This window comes from Camelina sativa, chromosome 7 (assembly GCF_030686135.1).
Source record: "Camelina sativa cultivar CO46 ecotype springtype chromosome 7, ASM3068613v1".
NCBI lineage: Eukaryota > Viridiplantae > Streptophyta > Magnoliopsida > Brassicales > Brassicaceae > Camelina > Camelina sativa.
Genome location: NC_141886.1, coordinates 22,338,570 through 22,360,919, shown reverse-complemented (window position 1 = coordinate 22,360,919; position 22,350 = coordinate 22,338,570). Strand labels below are relative to the sequence as shown.

At 35.8% G+C, this 22,350-nt stretch overlaps 5 protein-coding genes and 1 pseudogene across 8 annotated transcripts; 4 read left to right on the top strand and 2 right to left on the bottom strand.

The window, feature by feature from the left end:
• The first annotated feature begins 1,493 nt into the window (after window positions 1-1,493).
• LOC104701644 (uncharacterized) lies at window positions 1,494-2,876 on the top strand. The gene is made up of 3 exons (XM_087456630.1): window positions 1,494-1,795; window positions 1,878-2,016; window positions 2,433-2,876. The coding sequence occupies exons 1-3, from the start codon at window positions 1,698-1,700 to the stop codon at window positions 2,718-2,720; spliced, it is 525 nt and encodes a 174-aa protein (XP_087312756.1). The 5' UTR covers window positions 1,494-1,697; the 3' UTR covers window positions 2,721-2,876.
• Window positions 2,877-8,144: 5,268 nt separating this feature from the next.
• On the top strand, window positions 8,145-10,393 carry LOC104704779 (uncharacterized). The gene is made up of 4 exons (XM_087458575.1): window positions 8,145-9,171; window positions 9,255-9,671; window positions 9,751-10,259; window positions 10,337-10,393. The coding sequence occupies exons 1-4, from the start codon at window positions 8,145-8,147 to the stop codon at window positions 10,391-10,393; spliced, it is 2,010 nt and encodes a 669-aa protein (XP_087314701.1).
• Window positions 10,394-10,825: 432 nt separating this feature from the next.
• LOC147941577 (uncharacterized protein At4g04775 pseudogene) lies at window positions 10,826-11,274 on the bottom strand (annotated as a pseudogene).
• A 2,277-nt stretch (window positions 11,275-13,551) lies between these two features.
• On the top strand, window positions 13,552-15,130 carry LOC104701643 (CLAVATA3/ESR (CLE)-related protein 26-like). Its single transcript, XM_010417366.3, has 2 exons — window positions 13,552-14,080; window positions 14,934-15,130. The coding sequence occupies exons 1-2, from the start codon at window positions 13,785-13,787 to the stop codon at window positions 14,971-14,973; spliced, it is 336 nt and encodes a 111-aa protein (XP_010415668.1). The 5' UTR covers window positions 13,552-13,784; the 3' UTR covers window positions 14,974-15,130.
• Window positions 15,131-17,381: 2,251 nt separating this feature from the next.
• On the top strand, window positions 17,382-19,475 carry LOC104701642 (serine/threonine-protein phosphatase PP2A-5 catalytic subunit). Its single transcript, XM_010417365.2, has 5 exons — window positions 17,382-17,911; window positions 18,380-18,494; window positions 18,593-18,701; window positions 18,788-18,865; window positions 18,958-19,475. Exons 1-5 carry the CDS (start codon window positions 17,656-17,658, stop codon window positions 19,321-19,323), a joined length of 924 nt encoding a protein of 307 aa, XP_010415667.1. The 5' UTR covers window positions 17,382-17,655; the 3' UTR covers window positions 19,324-19,475.
• Window positions 19,476-19,585: 110 nt separating this feature from the next.
• LOC104701641 (zinc finger BED domain-containing protein RICESLEEPER 2) lies at window positions 19,586-22,162 on the bottom strand. Of its 4 annotated transcripts, none has more exons than XM_010417361.3 (2): window positions 21,985-22,162; window positions 19,586-21,758 (listed from the first exon to the last, which is right to left on the bottom strand). In XM_010417361.3, exons 1-2 carry the CDS (start codon window positions 21,990-21,992, stop codon window positions 19,733-19,735), a joined length of 2,034 nt encoding a protein of 677 aa, XP_010415663.2. In that variant the 5' UTR covers window positions 21,993-22,162; the 3' UTR covers window positions 19,586-19,732. The 4 variants fall into 4 exon arrangements, with proteins under 4 accessions (XP_010415663.2, XP_010415664.2, XP_010415665.2 ...); XM_010417362.3 differs by having other exon boundaries at window positions 19,586-21,780; window positions 21,985-22,143; XM_010417363.3 differs by having other exon boundaries at window positions 19,586-21,780; window positions 21,940-22,141.
• Between the last annotated feature and the right edge of the window lie 188 nt (window positions 22,163-22,350).

The window sequence follows — 22,350 nt, the reverse complement described above, 5'->3', positions numbered from 1 at the left end:
ATAATGTAGTTAGAGAGAAACTAGAAAGTTTTATCTTGTCTACAAAATGTGTTGGCTCCAATTTATTATAAAGATTTCTCTCTCAAACAGGTTTAGTATTTATGATTTATTTCAATAATAAAATTTGAGTTTTTTTTTATTTAAGAAAGTTTTTTGTTTAGCATTATAATGTGTAACACATGCTGGTTCTCATTGCATTAATGAAGTCTTTGGCTCCTACTTCTAACCATTAGAATAACAAAAAAAAATGAATAAAAAGAACAATGCAGAATGAAAAGAATGAAAAGAAAATCTTCAGAGAATAAACAATTTAGTAAATGGTAACTAGATAATAAAAATATTTTTAAAATATATTAAATAATAAATAAATTAAATTTCAATGATAATACTAATATTATTTTTAATGTATATCTAATAAATTTTACATTTGATTTTAAAATAAAATTTGTAAATTAAATGTTAGATATATCATATTAAATATTAATAATTAATATTAACATAGAATAAAATTTTAAAAGTAATTTAAATTTATTTTATTATTTATACAGTTTTCAAATAGAGCTTTAAGATTAGTTTAACATAATATTGCTATCAAAAATATTTTTTTTTATCCATACATTGCGAAAATAGAAAAGTTTTTATATTACTCTTGCCTAGTAAATCACAATACAGCGGGGCACTTTGCCCTAATCAGCTGTGAAGTTTGAGAGTTACGTACCTAACACTAATTAACAGTTAAGGGAACCCATAATGTTAGAGAGCTCAAAGTGTTGAATCGAACATGATATTAATCGGGAAACCAACTGTTACGAGTCACCAAGGTTATCAAAACGAGAGCTCTGGCCGATTGAAACTACCAAGGTTTAATTTAAAACAGTTTTAAGTAATAGCAGTGCCGTGCTAAGGCTAAATGTGGGTTAGGGCATGTAAAAAAATGTGGCTTTTATTATTAAAAATATCAAAATTAAAAATAAAATTGTTTCAAAGAGAACAAAAATAAACTTAAAAAATCTTAAATCACAATTTTGCTATTTTTTCCTTAAAAAATCATTTACCAAACTCACATTATGAAAGTGAAGTAAAAAAAAGTTTATGAAATGACACAGTGAATAATCGTTAGCAAACTGATGTTATCAATTGTGAACGATTCTTAAACCCGAAAACTAATCTTGCTTTTAATAAAAAAAATTTACAAGCGATTGGTTTTTTCGAAAAACGAAAACTCAAAATCAGTTTATTTTCTTCCAATTATCTCTTTTTTTAATTAATATGCCGATTATTCCAAAAACAGATTTCGTTTATTTTTAATTATATTCCATAAGTATTATTATTATTATATTATATTTAGAGTTTAAAACATCTGTAGAAATTTCCTTATAGATATAAGGTATTGTTTTTTATTAATAATGTCATGGACTTTATAAACAAAAGACCTATTTTACATACACGTTTATCTTATCAACTTAAATACAGCTTAGATAGCAGACAAAAATGTGGCCTAAATTTTTTTTAATTATTGGTGGCTTAGGGCAAATGGCCTTTCCTCTTAACCTTAAGCACGACACTGAGTAATAGGTTTATTTAGTAAATAGTAGGTAATATCAGGGCTTTTCTAAAAATATTACTCTCTTTCTCCTTTTCTTCTTCGCTGCATTTTTTTTTTCGTCTTCTTCGCTGCGAAGACGAAAACAGTGAAAATGGCTTCTCAGAGCTCTTCACTTTTTTTGGTCATCCTCTTCATCTTCATCTACGCTGCTTCAATCTCATCCTCTCTTCTCGTCAGAGCACATGAACAGTTTCGTACTTTTACAATTTTTTCTTCAAGTTAAATTTAGACTCCGATCTCGCTTCTCGATCTGACTCGTTTTGATTTACAGAGGCGGAGATGATGAAGAAGAGATCAGAAGCGTTGGCCGTAGGTTCCTTCTAGGTTTTAAAGAAACTCCAAAAGGAAGTAACGTTACCTTCGCATGTTCTCCTTCAGGTCCTTGTGTTTCCTGCAATTCCTCCGAAAAGGTTTTTTTCAAATCCCCTCTCTGATTTGATTAATTGCTCTGTTTTTTACATCGGATCTGTATTGATTTGGATCGTGATCACGCAATTAGGATTGATTTTGGTGATTTATTTGTATTGATTTGGATCGCGATTACGCATTTAGGATTGATTTTGGTGATTTAGGGTTTCAGAATTAGGTTAATTACGAAGAACCAATAGCTCAACTGGTAAAGATCTCTAGGCTTTCACTCGGATCTGTATTGATTTTGATGGTGATTACGCAATTAGGATTGATTTTGGTGATTTAGGGTTACATAATTAGCTTAATCAGTGATTTCTCAGTCAATTAGATTATTATACAGTGAATTGGACTTGGGTATGATTTGTTGTGTTGTGAAGGAGACTCATTGTTTCAGTATGGTGTGGGTTTCTTGTAGAGGAAAGAGAAGTATCGATGTAGTGAAACTGGTTATCGTATAGCTTTCAAATGTAAAGAGGTGAAAGAAGTTGATAAACACAAGAAAGATGAAGGAGATGAAACACAGAACGGTCAATCGAACCGCGACGACGGCGAAGAAACGAAAACGAGGAAGTTGGTGGATGATGATTCGCCTGTATCGAAAGTGAAGAAGTCTCAGTCTTACAAAACTTACAGAAGCTGTGTGCCTTCTGCAGATGAAGAGAAGATACCAGGTGCAAGATCACAAAGCAATTCTCGGTTTTAAGAAAACCCTTTTTCAGTATGTTAGCTTTCATCTTCTCACTCGTAAACAGATTTAACATTTTGTTCATCGTCTTATATAGCTTGAAGGAGAAGTCTAGTCCACTGTATTCCAACTCCCAAAATAAGAGATTAATTCCAGTTAAAAATCCTCATAAAAGTTGAGATAACATTAGTTTAACCATGATATACAGCTCAAAGTCTTTTCCATACTTTAGTTTTGAGGTCAAGCTTAATCAAGATTCATTAGTGTTAGCCAAAGAACAGAAACTGTTAGTTAAAGATCATAATTTCAAAAGATTTTTTTTGAAAAATTTGATTCAGTAAAATCAAAAATACGGTTTTAACTGACACAATAGAAACAAAAACTTAGTTAGTAGTTAGTAGACACCTCCCCCAGACTTGGTAACAATGGAACATTGTCCCCATTGTTACCAAGTAAGGAAAAGTAAAAGAAACAAAAATATATTGAAAATTGTAAAGAAAAGATGAAATGATTCTCGGGTTACTCATTGGTGTCGATCGACACTCTAGGCGGATGATGAATTTTGGCTGAAACTCCTTGTTAGTTGCGTTGATGTTTTGCTGGATCAATCTTTGGATGTTAATTTTGTTAAGAAGCACTCAAACAAAAGTTAAAAGCAACATGATAGATAGATAGTTCATACAAATTTCAAACACAAACTAACTCAATGCAAGAAGAAAAATAACTCGATCCTAAAAAGGGAAAAGAAAACCATGATCAGAAGCTAAGCATCATTTGTGTCTAGACTATTAGGAGGTGAAGATGGCGAAGGTAACCTGCTCCTAGTAGGATGAATGCAGCCACACCGAGACAACCGAGCCATCTCGTTCCAGATGGCACACATAGTAGAAGTCAGATACGCCTCATAAGCTCCATAGTAGCAGAATGTTGTGGTGGCTCTGGAAACTCAAGTGCCGCGGTCCCAGAAGAAGAACCAACCTCAAAACCCCAACAAGGTCAGGACCATCTAAGTCCACAGCAGGAACAACAACGCCTCTGTGGCGACGAGCAGCAGGTGCAGCGACAGAATCCCTCATGTTAGGCTGAAATGCTAGCTGACGGTAATCCTCGCCAATATCAGTAAGTGCAGGGCGTGGTATCTTAATCATACGCTCTCCAGTGGTGGAACGGAAACACTAGAATAGAGGCTTCTTCATCCACTGAGTCTGTGCCATGTAATCAACATCCATTATAGGACACTCAGTAATGATACTGCAACTCTCCACATCAATTTGAAAATGCCTGAAGATTGGAGTCAGAAGACTGCCAACGTTTTATGTCTTCTTTCCTCTTCCAGTGAAAGGCTTGGTCTCCAAGGAAACTAAGTGATGTGCAAAAACTGCTCCAATGTTAACTGGCCTATCTAGCGCGGGTACATGGCAAGTGTCAGCAACCAAGTCTCGCAAGCCCAAATACAATAAGACCAACTCCACCACACGCATCTTGCTGGGCTCCATCTTACACAATAGTGTGTGCCCAATAGCACGAATGACATACCTCAAGACCATATGTCTAATATCTGTTTGTGTAAATGACTTAGAATCATATTGCCCATGTCCAAACAAACTCCAAAAATCTTGCACATCAGGAGACAGAACAGGAAGTGAAACCTTTGTAAAATCTCTCTCAAAACCATAAATGCTACAGAGATCCCTAAATGGTAGCCTATAGCGAATGCCCCTAATGAAAAAAGATAGAAACTCCTCTTGTGCATTCTTTGCCGCCTCATTCTGATAATAAACTCCCACTGTAGCCATAAACTGACGAACAAGATCGGGATACATATCATACTGCCTAGATGCAATGGTTCCTAAAGTTGTTATCCTATCCAGCATAGAAATAACTTTACCCTCAATACGCAATATCATAAAAAAGAGCAAGGGGTTAAAAAAAAAATGATACCCTAGAAAATTATGATAAGTATGGGAACCATTGCATATACGTATCCAGATCTTGTTCGTCAGTTTATAGCTACAATGGGAGTTTATTATGAGAATAAGGCTGCAAAGAATGCACATGAGTATTTCTATCTTTCTTTATTAGGGGCATTCGTTATAGGCTACCACTTAGGGATCTCTGTGGTATTTATGGTTTTGAGAGAGATTTTACAGAGGTTTCACTTCCTGCTCAGTTTCCTCATGTGCAAGATTTTTGGACATGGGTAGTATGATTCTAAGTCACCTACACAGACATATATTAGACATCTGGTCCTGAGGTATGTCAGTCGAGTTATTGGACATATACTATTGTGTAAGATGGAGCCTTACAAGATGCGAGTGGCATAGTTGGTCTTATTGTATTTTGGCTTGCGAGAATTGGTTGCTGACACTTGCCATGTATCCGCGTTAGATAGACCAGTTAACATGGGAGCAGTTTTTGCGCATCATTTGGATTCCTTGAAGACCAAGCCTTTCACTGGAAGAGGAAAGAAGACAAAAAACGTTGGGAGTCTTCTGACTCCAATCTTCAGGCATTTTCAAATTGATGTGGATAGTTGCAGTATCATTATTGAGTGCCCTTTTATGGATGTTGATTATATGGTACATACTCAGTGGATGAAGAAGCCTATATTCTGGCTTTTCCGTTCCACCATTGGAGAGCGTATGATTGAGATGCCACGCCCTGCACTTACTGATATTGGCGAGGATTACCGTCAGCTGGCATTTCAGCCTAACATGAGGGATTCTGTCGCTGCACCTGCTGCTCGTCGCCGCAGAGGTGCTGTTGTGGACTTAGATGGTCCTGACCTTGTTGGGGTTTTGAGGTTGGTTCTTCTTCTGGGACCGCGGCACTTGAGTTTCCAGAGCCACCATAGCATTCTGCTACTATGGAGCTTATCAGGCGTATCTGACTTCTACTATGTGTCCCATCTAGAACGGAATGGCTCAGTTGTCTTGGTGTAGCTGCATTCGTCCTACTAGGAGCAGGTTACCTTCGCCATCTTCACCTCCTACTAGTCCAGACACAGATGATGTTTAGCTTGTGATCATGGTTTTCTTTCCCTTTTTAGGATTGAGTTCTTGCATTGAGTTAGTTTGTGTTTGAAATTTGTATGAACTATCTATCTATCATGTTGCTTTTAACTTGTGTTTGAGTGTTTTTTTAACATAATTAACATCTAAAGATTGATCCAGCAAAACATCAATGCAACTAACAAGGAGTTTCAGCCAAAATTCACCATCCGCCGAGAGTGTCGGTCGACACCAATGAGTAACCCGAGAATCAGTTCAACTTTTCTTTACAATTTTTAATACATTTTTGTTTTTTTTACTTTTCCTTACTTGGTAACACTGGGGACAATGTTGTTTAAGTCTGGGGGAGGTGTCTACTAACTAAGTTTTTGTTTCTATTGTGTCAGTTAAAACCGTATTTTTGATTTTATTGAATCAAATTTTTCAAAAAAAAATCTTTTGAAATTATGATATTTAACTAACCGTTTCTATTCTTTGGCTAACACTCTAATGAATCTTGATTAAGCTTGGTCTCAGAACTGAAGTATGAAAATGACTATGAGCTGTATCAACAATCCCGAATACTCTTATTCAATGAATATATAGTTAAACTAACGTTATCTCAACTTTTATTAGAATTTTAATTGGATTTAATCTTTTACTTTGGGATTTAATCTTCTACTTGACTTCTCATTCAAACTATATAAGACATTGTCTTCACAAAGTATGTCTTCCTTCTCTCCTTCCTTCAATACTTTAAAAAAGAAGAAAAAACAAAAAAAAATAGACCGAAAGATGTCGGGTAAACCCATACATACTTCGGAAATTTATGAGTAGCCGTATTTGTTCAAACACTAATTAATACTAAGGAACTTTTTTATTTGTTTTTGTGGAACTAATGTTAAAACTAACCCTACAGAAACAAGTTAATGTTTGTGCGAATCATTATTATGAAAATATGCGTTTATTCACCGATAAATTAATCTGTTACGATGGTATAAAACATTTTCAATGATCACTGGGCAGGTGGTGGATTGTGGGACATCATAGTAATTTGTTTTTTCTTTTATTAGTTGAAACTTTTGAATATATGCTAAACATAATTTTTTCATGTAAGCTTTTATCAAACAAAACTTGAGAATATACACACTGTTAGGGTGTAATTTTTCGATTGCCAATGAGAACACAACATGTGGATGTCACGTCAAGCAACCCATTTCACACAGAACTACGAACGATTCAATCTCGCTCAACCAGAAGAACCAGTTCCAACAACTAGCTTACGATGCCACCTATCTTATGGTCTCGGATACAAGTATCCCAATGGTCTTGGGAGCTTCGGCTCCAGCACCCATCACTTATATCTCTAGTCAACAACTTGCGCAAAAAGCTCCATGCAGAGTTGACTAGTGATTTACACTCATACGGAGAGGCACATTCAGTACTATTCGGCCATGGCATACAAAATAACTACGCTAACGATCATAGCTGTTTCATGTCCCGATCCATAGGAAAAAACACACAACAGTCGATCGCTTTCATGGAACAACTTGAGCAGTCCGACCCAACCACTCAACATCTTTACCCAAATCAAGAATTTTCCGATAAATATCTCTTCACTACATATAGTGAATAGAGAGGAGGAGTTGTGAAACACAGAGGAAGGCAAATGGATGGATGTGGGATCAACTAGAAGATCTCTCGTATTTACACGTACAGTCAAATGATAGTCGCTAAACGATGGTGGAGCGTGGTCGAGTGATGGTGCCTACAAGAACCTCAAGATATGAATGCAATGATCGCATTAATTTGGTACGTCAATACGTAATGTCAGTATGCTTTGGTCAGTAACTGAAACATGCACTTATCAGAGTATGCCTAAGAATTGTGGACTCACGGTCAATGACATACAAAGTTTTACAAAGTCATATAATATATATCAGAACTGGACTTTGAAGATACTATTGTAGGGTAGTGTCGCACCGTCAAAATTGAATTTGTTTTGGAGTGAGTGGAAAGGGGAAAACGAGCTATTTCCCCCAAGAACTATCATATCTCACTGAATAGAGCCCGAATTTTCGACACGATCTATATAGCCATGTCCATTATGACCAACTCCTATTTCCCCCAAATCAAAAGTTTAACATTTATACCACTCCGAATAAAAAATTGTAGATCTAGTTACACCCAGAGTTGGGTTTGTGACGGTTTACTATTTGCTTAACCGTCTAACGAAAAGTCTAAACCAAATTTGACCAGATTAAACCTGATTTGACCTGAATTTGTCGAGTTAACCAGAATTTGACCCGAATTTTATCGATTTAACTTAGTTTTGACCCGACTAAAAATTCTATCAAACCCAAAAGTCTCGAAAAAACCTAAATCGAAAAATCTCCAAAACTTGAAGAACCCTAAAAAGTGCGATTTCGAGTTCCTTTCATTGAGAGATTCAATGGCGTTAATTGAGAGAGATCCTGGCGGCCATACGCCTGATTACGACGAAGAAGGTGAAGATAGAGACCAATTTTACATCGAACAGCTTGTTGAGGAGTTTGTCGACGAACCTCCAATCCGCCACGATGTGTACCCAGAGAGTGAAGACGACGATGAAAACGGTCCAGTTAGAGCTCGTACGAATATGAGGCGTGGTAGTGGGGAGTTGTTCTATAAGCAGACGTTTTTCAATGGAGTTGCGTTCAAGGAGGCGGTTCTCGATTATGTTCTCAAAACTGGGAGAAATTTGAAACAGTACAGGTATGATAAAGCGAAAATAGGGTATAAATGCGTTGGTGTTAATGATGAGGATGGATCTAAGTGTGAGTGGAAGGTTTATGCGTCGATTCTATCAAATGATAGGATGTGGAGGATCAATAAGTTCGTTGATAAGCATAGTTGTATTCCAAATGGAGAGTGTGAGATGTTAATAGTGCCTCATATAGCTAGGTTGTTTGTTGATAAGATTAGGGATGATCCAGAGTACTTCATGCCAAGGAAGATTGAAGAAATCATAAAGTCAGATTGGAAGATCAGTATCACTAGGCCTCAGTGTCAAGCTGCTAGGAAGACGGCTAGAAAGTGGATTGAGAGGGAGTATGATGAGCAGTTCCATAGATCAAGAGATTATGCAGCTGAGATTATGACATCAAACCCGAATTCACATGTAGAGTTCGAGTGTATTACGAACGATGAAGGGAAGGACATGTTCAACAGGTTCTATGTTTGTTTTGACAACATTAGAAGAACATGGATGGCGACTTGTAGGCCGATCATAGGAATTGATGGTTGCTTTTTGAAGAATAAGATTAAAGGTCAGCTATTGGTAGCTTTAGGCAGGGATGCAAACAATGGTATATATCCAATAGCATGGGGAGTTGTCAAGGTTGAGAACTATGACAATTGGCTATGGTTTGCTAAGTTGATGAAAGAAGACTTTGGGTTAAATGATGGTGATGGATTCATCCTGATGTCCGATAGGCAAAAGGAAAGTTTATTCTTTTTATTTAACTTCACTTATGCTTTTATTTTGGCTTCTCTTATTTAACTTGACTTATGCTTTTATCTCAGGGATTGATCAAAGTTGTTTCTGAGGAGTTACCAAAGATAGAGCATCAGATGTGTGTTCAACACATCTTCGGGAACTTGAAAAATGTTCATGGAAATAAATCTCGATTGAAGCCACTACTATGGGATTTGGCATGGTCTTACAATGAGACAGAGTATATGCGGCATTTGGAGAGGATATTTGCTTATGATTCTCGCGTTTACAGTGATGTAATGAGGACAAATCCAAAGAGTTGGTGTAGAGCATTCCACAAGGTTGGTAATTACTGCGAAGATGTCGACAATAACCCGACTGAGTCATTTGACAGCTCCATCAACAAGGCAAGAGAGAAGCCTTTTGTTGCCATGTTAGAGGCAATAAGACGACTGGCCATGGTGCGAATTGCAAAGAGGTCTGCCCTATCTAATTCTCACACAGGTAAAACATATATTCTCCTTGCGACTTATGTATTATTTTTTTGGTTTATACTACTCATGTTTTTCACAAATGTTTGCAGGGATCTGTACTCCATATGTTGTTAAGTTTCTTGCGGCTGAGCACAAAGCAGCGTCTACGGCTAAGGTATCAATAAGCACAAATGGCACATTTGAAGTCAAAATCAGTGGAGACTCTCACCGTGTCTGTCTAAAGAAGATGACTTGTACGTGTCAGAAGTGGCAAATTTGTGGCATCCCATGTGAGCATGCATATGGTCTCATCATTCATAAGACGCTAAAGGCTGAAGACTACGTCTGCCAGTGGTTCCGAACAGCTATATGGAGGAGAAATTATGAAGAAGGCCTAACTCCACAAAGAAGTGCAAAGTTTTGGCCTATTACAAATGGGAATAAAGTGTATGCAGAACCACCTGAAGAAAACCAGACCAAGGCTGACAAGAAAAGGAAGAAGGGTGTGAATGAGTCACCTACTAAGAAGCAACCAAAACAGAAGAAAAAAATAATGCATTGTGGCATTTGTGGGGAAGCTAACCATAACTCTAGGTTCCATAAGGCTGAATTTGCCAAGGTATGATGCATTATTGCTTTGATGGTTTAAATTTCTAACTTTGATGGTTTTACTAAATTTCTAATTTTTTTTTGCAGCATTTTCGACAGCCTTCTCAAGTTGAACCAAGTCAAGGTTCACTAACTCAAGAATGATCAAGTAGCTACTTCTAACTAGGGTGTTAATTTTGTGGTTGCCTATAATGTATTTTTCGACCACATAAACTCTTGTCTTCCCCTAGGTCGCTTAGTTTCTTTTGTCTCAAATGGTGAAATTTGTGGTTGCCTATAATGTATTTTCGACCACATCAACTCTTGCCTTTCTTATCTCTTTTGTATGATCTATTTTAACGTTTATGACATTGAATTTAATCTCTTTGCTCCCTATCTCTTTTGTATTTTGTATGAATGCATAGTTTCATGTTTGACACAAATGGAGCTTCATGTTTACCACAAAAGGTTTGAAATACAAATTGTCTTAACACAAAAGGTTACAACCATGAGCATACACCATCTTCAACCAACTACTTTGCTTAGTCCAATCATGACCATACAAACTAACAATATAACACTCATCATCTTCTTATTTCATGATTTGGCTTCACCTAAACCATCTTCAACCTTCTCCAAGACCTCCTTCTCCATCTTCTGATAAACCATAGTATCAAACTCCAACCTTTCTGTCCTAAGCTCTTTCAGCTGTTGCTCAAGTCCAGCATTCCTCGAGATCAATGCATCTACCTCATTCAGCAAAGCTTCATCGACCCACTTGAACGTGTGTTCATCGTTCTGAAACTACCAATTTCCCAATAATTAGTTACAACCAAAATCATGAAACAAGAGGATAAAAGCATAACTTTTACCTTATTTGTTGCCGCAAAACTACAACGGTAGTATCTCCGGTAAGGATTCGGATCAGATTTCGAGATCAATGCCATAACAGCTTCCTTGCACCAACATCTCTTTGGCACACCGAACACTCTTCCTCTCGCACGAGAACTGGATGATCCGGTCGACTTTGTTGATAAATTGCTCATTCTGAAGCTCAAATTCGATAATGGGAACCCAGACCGGAAGATAGAAGAAGAACAATGCCAAGTCAATTTTAGGGTTCGTGATATTTGAAAATTGGGAATTTTTGGGTAAGGAATCAGGTCGTAATTATGTAGGGATCGGGTCATAATTGGTTTAATTTCGGGTTTATATCGTTTGGTCTGCGGTTCACCTGATAAACCGACGCAATTCAGGCTCGGGGTGATATAAGTGTTAAACTTTTGATTTGGGGGGGGGGGGGGGGGGAAATAGGGGTTGGTCATAGTGGACATGGCTATATAGATCGTGTCGAAAGTTCGGCCTCCATCCAGCGAGATATGATAGTTCTTAGGGGGAAATAGCTCATTTTTCCGAGTGGAGAGTATATAATAAAAAAAGGTCTTAAAACTTTGATTTGGTTTTATGAAAAATTATCTTCAGCATATTTAATTTATTGTAAAATTAAGTAACTTATCAAAAAAAGCTATAAGTACAATGTGACTGATGATGATAGAAAAGAAAAATTCTATATAGCGATATGCAATATATCAATTAGTCAAACAATTCTTCTAACGATATTTTTTCGTGGACAATGTTTAAGCCCGCATACAAATAGAGAACCGAAGGATATGGAATACTATAGGGAGAAGTGGTCACCACATTAGCAATGGAGCTTGCGTACAAAATACCTTTTTACTATTTTAATATGGTTTATGATAAAATGAATATGTAAGTGCTATTTCTCGGTTACTTCGAGTAGAAGCTAGTGAGTAGTAACACAACAAAGGCATAAGATTCTCAGGAAAAATATACATTTAACTCTTTTAGGAAAGGTAATTTGTTTTGAAGTGGGATTCATGTATAATCGTAACAAATCTGATCGATGAGATGAATTATGTACCATATGCTTCATTGGCCCTCCTAAATTTTATAAATTATGGCTGCTATGTGACAGTGATATAAATATATTCCCAAGGAACAGTTTTTAATCATGGGTCTAGTCAATCTTGTCATTCTCATCTTTATTTGCAGGAAAAACTTTAAAATATGCAAATCTTAATTAAGAAACATAAAGAATGGTTAAGGTGATTAACGCATATTATGTTTTGTTAATGTAAATTATTGCTGATCATATCTCGACAAATCAAAATATATTATTCGATGTTTTGCATAGGGGAACTCTTGTAATGATATATTATATTATAAATGGTACTATACACTACTAGATACATTAAAGAACACAAAAAATACGGTGAGGAATAAAAAGCTTGAACGGAACTAGGTAGATACTATATATTATGTATGTGCAAAATTCGACATATATATATATATATATGCACACATGCGTATAAATTAACTATTATAGAAAAAAAAATTGTGAAATGAATAATATACCTGAAAATAACTGTTATGTGTTTATAAAATATGGTTATAGATGTATAGTATAAAAGTTAGGTTATGCATGGCATAGTTATGTGCTTAGCTTTTACTTTTTGGATACGAAAGAGATGAATTGTACGTGAGAAAAGTACGAGGGAACCCTTTGGCACGTGCAATTTTATATGAGTGCAGTATATTATTTTTAGTGATTAAGTACATAAAACTGCATGAACCTTTTTTTTTTGTATCCCAACTATCCACGACAGAGCAGGAATCCACGTATTAGCTATCGGATACCCGACAGAACAAGGGTCCACATGTTAGCTATCGGTTCGTTTGGACTAGCTACATGGACTGCCAAATGACATTCTACATGTCGCCTCCTAGACGTTGCAGCCCGCATGTGAATTCCGCAGTGGTCGGGGCTCGAATTCATGATGGCGGATACCTCAGCTGAGGGTCCTTTACCACCAGAACTAGAAGCTCTGGTTAAAACTGCATGAACTTAAAAATACACAAGAATTATAATACTCCGGTAAATAAATTCCCTTGATGTCACGTTTCGGACCAGCTGTTCTATATCTCATTCTCTCTCTTTTTCATATTTGTTTGTTCTATTTTTTTTTCAAATAGAATATTGCGTTTAATAAATATATATCTCTGGTATATGTTTAGATTAATTATTAGGACAAAAGAAAGTGACGACATAAACACATACGGATTCATGCTTAAAGATAACATTATTTCTATATCTCACGGAAATATATAAAGATTCATAGCAGAAATTATATATCTCTCTCTATCCTAATGTTTCGAGTAAAGTTTGCAAACCATATTGAACCGAATAAAAACCATGGAACCTATAAAGAGCACCAACCATCCTAACTCATCAAAGTGATAAGACTCTCTCTCTCTCTCTCTCTCTCTCTCTCTCTCTCTATCTAACTTTCTTCTATATCTATCTCTCTTTCTCTTGCTTTTGTTGTCACTCATCTTTGTTCTCTATTATAGTTTCCATTCAAGAAATTCGAATATAAACCCTACTACTTTGATCCATGTTAATATCTGTCTTTATTTCTACCAACCAAGGAAGATAGGATAAAACAAAAACAAAATCCACAAAGGCTAGGAAACCATGCGAAATCACCGTTCCCTTCGTCTCCAACTGTTGATCCGTACGCTATTTACGGTCGGTTTAGTCACTCTTATTATGATCGATGCGTTTGTATTACAAAACAACAACGAGACCGACAAAACAAAAGAGATTACTACAGCTGCGACAATGAACAACTCTGATTCCAATGCGGCGTCCTTTATACACGCCAAGGAAATACAACAAGAACATGACGAAGATAGATCAAGACACGGCGATCTTAGCTACGTTGTCAGCAAAAGAAAAGTGCCTCGTGGACCCGATCCTATACACAACAGGTTCTTTTTACTAACCTCTTGTTTTTTTTTCTTGTTACTTTCACCAAGTTCTTACCCATACATATATATGTGTGTTGCATGTTGCTGTTTGATTTTTCAACATAACAATATATATTGCCTATACCCGCGTGTGGTAACACATTCGTATTGGGTCTAAGGTCAAGGGTGTAATTAAACTCGCTACAACCTATAAATTCTCTACGCGCAAATTATACATGTGGATCACTTATTCACTTGGATTTTCTACTCATCATGTGCTTAATTTACATGTGAGTTTACGGGAAACTCCTTACTAAGGGGCATGCTCATTCCCGGAATTAGTCGGACCACTTATCCGGTGCTAAGTCTAAGAAGGACAATATATGGCCTAGTGATAAATCCGATTAATATGACTCAATTTGCATCTTATGTTAAGTTTTATTTTTGGGGTCACTACTTATATACTTCTAGCACAATTTTACCAAAAAAAATAAACACTTTGTTTCTTTTAGCTAACTCAGATTCGGTGAGACATATCACAGAAGCTCGCAAAAGGCTGTCTGCTAGCTTTATTCAGTCTTTACGTTAACAATCTGTTTTCAATGACTCACTATAAGATGGCTTCTTTTAAAAACTTTGTTTTTTTCCTTTATGGAAGCTTTAGCCCTCTTTAATTACTCTCTTTTTCCTCTCTCTTTTTTTTTCTCCTCATTTCTTAGTTACCTACTTAAGATCATATTTTGTAAAAGGAAGTACTCATGTAAACTGTATTATAAAGAAACGAAGGTTGTATAATTTTGTTATCGTTTACACATAATTTGGATTAACTTATTTTTTAAAATTCTTATACCTATGTTACGTTATCTTAATACAGGAGAGCAAGGAACTCAAGACGACCACCGGGGAGAGCATAAGTACGGTGGAAGCTTAGGGAAAGAAGCAGGGAGAGAGAGAGAGGGAGAAGTATAATTGTTTGGCAAATTCATAGGTCTTGTAATGCTGCTAGATTCTCTTTTCCTTTCATTTGGGATCGAATCTTTTAAATATGCTCAAAATATTTGTGACCCTACACTTCTACTTTTCAATATTAGTTTAGGAGACATTAGAAAAAAATGAATACGCTGATACTGAATTATGAAAAAATATTTCAAGAAAGAAAAGAAGAAATATACGTACATGCATAACGTTTTTTCTCACATATTGCATAACTTATATTGGATTAATTCTAATTTGATCCATCACTAAATAACGTCTAGATGCTTTTTCTCACTTTTGTAGTATTGTACAATTATATATTGGGTAATAGCACCAAATGATCATGAACAATTATTTTATTAGGTAGATGATTATAGAGCTTTTAATGTGCAAAACACACGAAAACGAGCGAGTAGTGTTTTTGTAACTAACATTCTTTCCCATATCCTATAAAATATTCCCCTATGTTGTTCTAAATAACATGCTATTTAATAAGAGATAGATCAAGTGTTCTGTAAAAACATCATAGTTTTTGACGTAATTAAATCTCATAATACGATTAGAAATCGTAGATTACAAAAACATTTGCAAAAGAAATATAAGATGGATTTCTTTTCTTTTGTTTTTGTTTGTGTAAAGAACAATTGTACTTTGAAAGTCTTATCCAATCATTAAAAAAATGTCGAATCCATTATTATTGATGTATTCTGAAAGCATCTATTCGGGGGAAAATAAAAGAGATGTCGACAAAGATTGGATACATAAAGATTTTTTTTTTTTTTTTTTTTTGTGTAATTTATAAATGCATAGCATGTATATACATTTAAAAATTAATATGAGCTCCAAATGCCGAAATTTTTAGAAAAGGAGAATGTGTGTAATGGTTCTTCTAAATAAAGGAGACCACAATGCTTCTTAGTGTTATGCTTTTTCCCATCTTTTATTCTTTTGTTCTTTTGTGGGGCTAACTCCACCACTACTCTTTCTCTCTTTTTTTTACATTTCTTTTCCATTATTTGTAGATTAATTTTACTTATCGTGAAAACATAAAAAGACTAGTAAACTTAGCTTACTAAATTACTACATCACCACCGTACACAACATATATATCAAAAAGAGAACTAGTAATAGAACATGAAACAACATTTTGTTCTTTCATTAGTTGGTATATTTTTCCTTAGGTATTACGATTTATCGTAGTATATAACTAGTTTATGTGATGAGAAGGTTCTCGGAGAAAGAATTACTAACTCATCTCCATATAAGATAAAACCGAAAACCCAAATATATAGTGTAGATTATATTATTTATTTGTAAATAAATTAAAGTAATAAAGAAAACATTTTTAAAAAAATGTAATATATAAATTTTATGAGTTTATGGTTCCGGTTCGGCTCCATAAAATCCTCTATGTATACTATACTTCAACCATCCACATCAGTATTACAAATTAAATTAATATATGCAAATGCCTTCTTCTACGAAAACACGGGTTTCGTTATATCATATTATCATGGTACAAGTAACTATCGATCACATCTGCACATATAAAGCAAAATCTCATTACTGTTTTTTTTATAATAATTTCCGAAATATAATTGTAAATTTAAACAAAAGTGATCATGTGACCTCGACATATTTCCAATTTAGTTTAAGTTCAAACGAATCGATATTTCGTTCTAAAGTTCACAATTGTAAGAGCGTTTGAATATCTTTAATTTGAATGGATTACCAAACGTAACGCATTAGACAGACTTAACAGAGACACAATAATCAATCAACCTTTTCTTTTTGGTTCCAGTCGTCGAGAATAAAAAAAGTAACTGAAGACCAGTCTTAAAGTTGTATAACATTAATTTGAACTACATATATGACGGCTCCTCTCGCTCTAGAAATTTTAATTAAACAAAAAATTTATTCATATAATTACTTAATAAGAAAGACAACTAAAAAGTGAAAGAATAAAGGATAAAATTATGAAAATCGTTTAATATTTGCTAATTTAATATGTAAGAAACTTTCCCATCCACGTACCATATATAATCTTAGAAATTTAAAATTTCTGGTTTATCACCATTATAAAGACCAAATATGTTGCTAATCACCATCAGAATTTAAATTCAGGATTAAAAGATTTATGCGTTTCAACGAACCTTAAAACTATGGTCAGACTAGAGTTTATGATGTTAAAAGATGAATTTTATTTATAAGAAATTAACAAGGTTGTTGGGCCGATTGGGCTAATTTAAAGAAACCCATCTATAACGATTAACGAGCCCTGTGTCTAAAGGGGCCATGAAAAAAAAATGAAACGTGTCAGTCCCCCATGATGGACTTTTGACTCGGTGCGGCTGCCGGAGAGAAAATAAAATAAAATAATCAAATTCCGATGAGATATTTTTTAAAAAATAAATAAATAAATAAAAACTAATTGCAAAGAAAATACAAAATACAAAGTTCCAACGAAATCGAACTTCACAATTTTTTTTTTCTCTATCTTCTTAAAAATCCAATCCATGGAGTCATCATGATGATAGATAGATTGAATCAAGAGACGAAGATCCGGATCCAAGATTAAAAAGAATCCGGATTGTTTATATACATAGATCGGATCGGAGAAGATGCCGCCGGCGACCGGAGATATCGATCGTCAGATCGAGCAGTTGATGGAGTGTAAAGCGTTATCTGAAGCGGAGGTGAAGACGTTGTGTGAGCAAGCGAAGACGATTCTCGTTGAGGAGTATAATGTTCAACCGGTTAAATGTCCGGTTACCGTCTGTGGTGACATCCACGGCCAGTTTTATGATCTCATCGAGCTTTTTCGGATCGGTGGTTCTGCTCCTGATACTAATTATCTTTTCATGGGTGATTATGTAGGTCAGTCTCTCTCTCTCTCTCTCTCTCTCTCTCTATAAAATTTTAGGGTTTTCTACCGTATTACTTGATTTGGGGATTTTGATAATGTTTTGACTTTTTTGGGTTAATGTGTACTTATTTGGGAGTGTTTAGCCATTAGTGGTAAAATTTATTGTTTTTGTTTTGTTCATCTATCCAAAAGTTTTGATCTTTGCTATTGGAAAGGTTAAACTTTTTGCTTTAGCAGTTTTTGATTATTATTCTTAGGCTTCTTGTATGAAGCGCTTACTCCATTGTAGCCTTGTTTAATGTTTCTGAGCACTTGGATTTGGATTTATGTTTGCAATTACTTTGGAAGCTTTTGCTTAAGAAAAGGCGAAAACTTCATGTGTTCTGAGTACCTTGTTATATCTATGTTAAGTGCTTATTGTTCTGTTTTTTTTAAAGTCACTTATCTAGGTAACTAACACAATTGTTTAACTTTTGAAGATCGAGGGTATTATTCAGTTGAGACGGTTTCACTCTTGGTGGCCTTAAAAGTTCGATACAGAGATAGACTTACGATCCTAAGAGGGAATCATGAAAGCCGGCAAATTACTCAAGTGTACGCATTTTCATTACTAAGTTGTGAATTCTGTGCATTCTCGGTATGAAGTTGTCCCCTGTCTCAAAATGCCTTTCATTACAAAATACCTTTTACAGGTATGGATTTTATGATGAATGCTTGAGGAAATATGGAAACGCTAATGTATGGAAGCACTTCACTGACCTTTTTGATTATCTTCCTCTTACAGCTCTCATTGAGAGTCAGGTATTTTAAACTAATCATCTTTTTACAGTCTTGTATCTGCTTCTGCCCGTTTTGGACTTGAAACTATGAAACTTTGTTTTCTGTAGGTGTTCTGTCTACATGGAGGTCTTTCACCTTCTTTAGATACACTTGACAACATCAGATCGTTAGATCGAATTCAAGAGGTGAGTTACAAAATACAAACCTACAAAAGCTGATGATTCTACGTTGTATTACATAACGAGACAATAACCCTTGTGTGTTGTCTGTTGTGTAGGTTCCACATGAAGGACCAATGTGTGATCTCTTATGGTCTGATCCAGATGACCGGTGTGGTTGGGGAATATCTCCTCGTGGTGCAGGCTACACTTTCGGACAAGATATCGCTACTCAGTTTAACCACACCAATGGACTCTCTCTGATTTCAAGAGCACACCAACTTGTCATGGAAGGTTATAACTGGTGCCAAGAAAAGAACGTTGTGACTGTATTCAGTGCCCCAAATTATTGCTACCGTTGTGGCAACATGGCTGCGATTCTAGAGATTGGTGAAAATATGGACCAGAACTTCCTTCAGTTTGATCCAGCCCCACGCCAAATCGAACCCGAAACCACTCGCAAGACTCCAGATTATTTTTTGTAAGTACCAAAAGAACTAAAATTGCTATTCCACATACTAGCTCTTTTTCTCTTTTGCTTTCTATTCTTAACCACTTTTTGTAATTTCATATTCCTTTATGTCTGTGTTTGTTAAACTATCCATTGTTCTCTAAAAACCCGTAATTTTGTTGTGCATCGGATATGAGAGTTACATAGATTTAATGGTCCAAGTAACTGAAACCACTCTATCACTGAACTCCATTGTAGCCAAACTCTGTACAGAGAAATGAACGATGCTTCTGTTATACAGTAAAAGCCCTAGCTAGGTTGAATATAAATTATGACTAAAACAACTGTTGATGAGAGGTAGAGGTACAGACAATAAACAAACAAGCTGGAGCAGAGATCTAAACTAACAAAGAAAACAAAACTCAGGACAAAATTAAAGAGTTTCAAGAGCTTTCCAATTCGCTCTGGATCCAATCTTGTGCACACATTAAGGCCTGCACAGTACTCGGTCTTAGCGAACGCCAAGTTTCACTAACCTGTCTCCTTTGACAAGTTTCAAAGGCGTCTCCTTCTGATGAGACATTTGACATTGGAACCGCTAACACGTTACGTGCCATCATAGAGAGGATTGGGTATTTCGGTGTGTGTACTTTCCACCAGTTCAGTATGTCGAAATCTGAATTCCGGGGAAAAAGCGGCTCCTCTAGATACTTTTCAAGATCCGATTTAGGGTCATGACCTGGTGTAGTAGTAGTTGTATTGTTAATGTACCTATCAAATTCTATGAATCTATCGTCAAGCTCTTTCCCATGACGAACACCATTTGACCCATGATGATGATTACGCCAGTCAAGGGTTTGATCTGATGATGCTAACAGTGATCCTATAGAATGCTCATCGTACAGCGCTTTGATGCATTCAACAACGTCTTCAATGAACTCTGAAGCACTAGTATCATAAAACAGAGGGTAATAATATTCCACCAGCTTCATTTTGAACCGTGGGTCTAATATGGTAGCAATGGCTATAACCAGGTTGTTTTTATCCCAGAAATCATCGAACTTCTTTCTCATGTTTACAGCTAGAGAGCTAATGAAATCATCCGGGTTCTTGCACCATTCGATTAACCGGAGGTGTAAGTCGCATATCTCCCGGAAGTATATGTTGGCGGGTAAACAACTGTTCTTTGTGAATGCATCTGTCACGTCAACAAAGACTTTCAAGAACTCGACAATTGTTTCTAACCTCTCCCATTCCAAATCAGATGGACATAACACGGAATCAGGATCATGCTCATTCATGAGTGAAAACGCGCTCTTCTGCTCTAAAGCAATCTCCAACATGGTACATGTTGTGTCCCATCTCACTGGGTCATCGATACATAGGTTCCTTTCACTTTCAGCTTCAGCTTCAACAGTCCACTGATTGAATCTCTCCTGAATAGATTCTGAGCTTTTGACATACCTAATACTCTCGCGAACCATGTTTATTGTGTCACAACAAGTTTGCAAGGAGTCTTGAGCCATCTGGTTAATGACATTAACTCCACAGCTTACATCAAACAATTGGCCGTTACAGTATAAGAACTTGTTCTGCGACAACCGGTCTCTGATTTTGTTAGCCACGTTTTCACCAAACGGTGGAGAATGACTAGACGCCATAGAAAACAACTTCCTATCAATATCCCACTCCATCAAACATGTTATGATAAGTTCAGCAAGCATTTCACCAGTATGAGACGGATCAACCACGAAGAAGTTTAAAACTCTCTTCTTCAGTTCCCATGTTTCATCGATATAATGTGCTGCCAAACACAAGAACTCATCAGTATCATCTGAACCACTCCAAACATCAACACTGATACTAATCTTTCCAGGTAACTTATCCAAGGCTTCGAACATCTTATGCTTCTCTTTCGCGTATATCTCCATACAATCAGACTCAACTCTTTCAAACGCAACAAGATCAAACAAAGGCTGTAAATTTCTAATAAACATTCTGAATCCAACATCTTCGACCATACTCAACGGATACCCATGTAAAATAATCATCCGTGCTAGATCAAACCGACTCCGCCTTTGATCCAAACCAGCACATACACCAGTAACAACATCATCATCATGTTCATATCTAACATTCACTACACTAAGCTGTTCTTCATCTTTCTTCCTCTCATTCGATATCTCAACAGCTCTTCCTTCTTTCTTCTTCCCCTTAACAAAATACTGAGCAACACCGTTACCATTAATTCTCCTCTTACATCTAATCAAATGATTCCTCAAATGGGAAGTCCCACTAGCGCTCGATCCACTAAGTCTCTTCTTACAATGCCTACAGATTGCAACGTAAGTCTCACCCTTTTTAACTCTATCGAAATCATTCCACACAACTGATTTCAATCTCCCAGATTTTACAATCACTGCATCTGACAAATCCATCTCATTGCTTATCATCACTTTCTTCTGTCTCCTACACAAAAGCAATAAAAACACTAAACAAATTTCACCAGATAAGTTCCAATTCAAGAAACAATGAAACCAATGTACACAAAAACCTAAAATTCTCAATAACATTAAAACAAAGTCTTTGTCTTTTTTCATAAAGCAGAAAGCTTTATTATAAGAGAAACAATCGAATTTTATGAAATTACCGCCGGAGAAGATATAAAGAATCTTAGCTCTAAAAGCACATTCACCTCTTCATTGAACTAGTCTTTGATAAAAGCTTCTCCTCACTGGTGGTTTAACGGCGGCGAACTTTCTCGGTGTCGGTGGTCGCGGCGGTAGGGTTTTTTTTACCAATGGGAGAAGACAAACAAAAACAAAAGCTGAAAGCTTTTCTTCTGTTTTAGTGAAAAGATATTTTTTTTGAAACGGCAAACAAAAAAAAAAGTAAATTTACAAAATGGTACCTTAAATTTATGAATCTTTTCTAACATATCCTTAATTTTATTTTATGCTTAAAATTGGCAATTTTTATTTACAAATTACTCACACATTGTACCGTATATTTATGTAGCTTTCCAAACACAGCTAAAAGTTTTATATATATAATCAAAAAG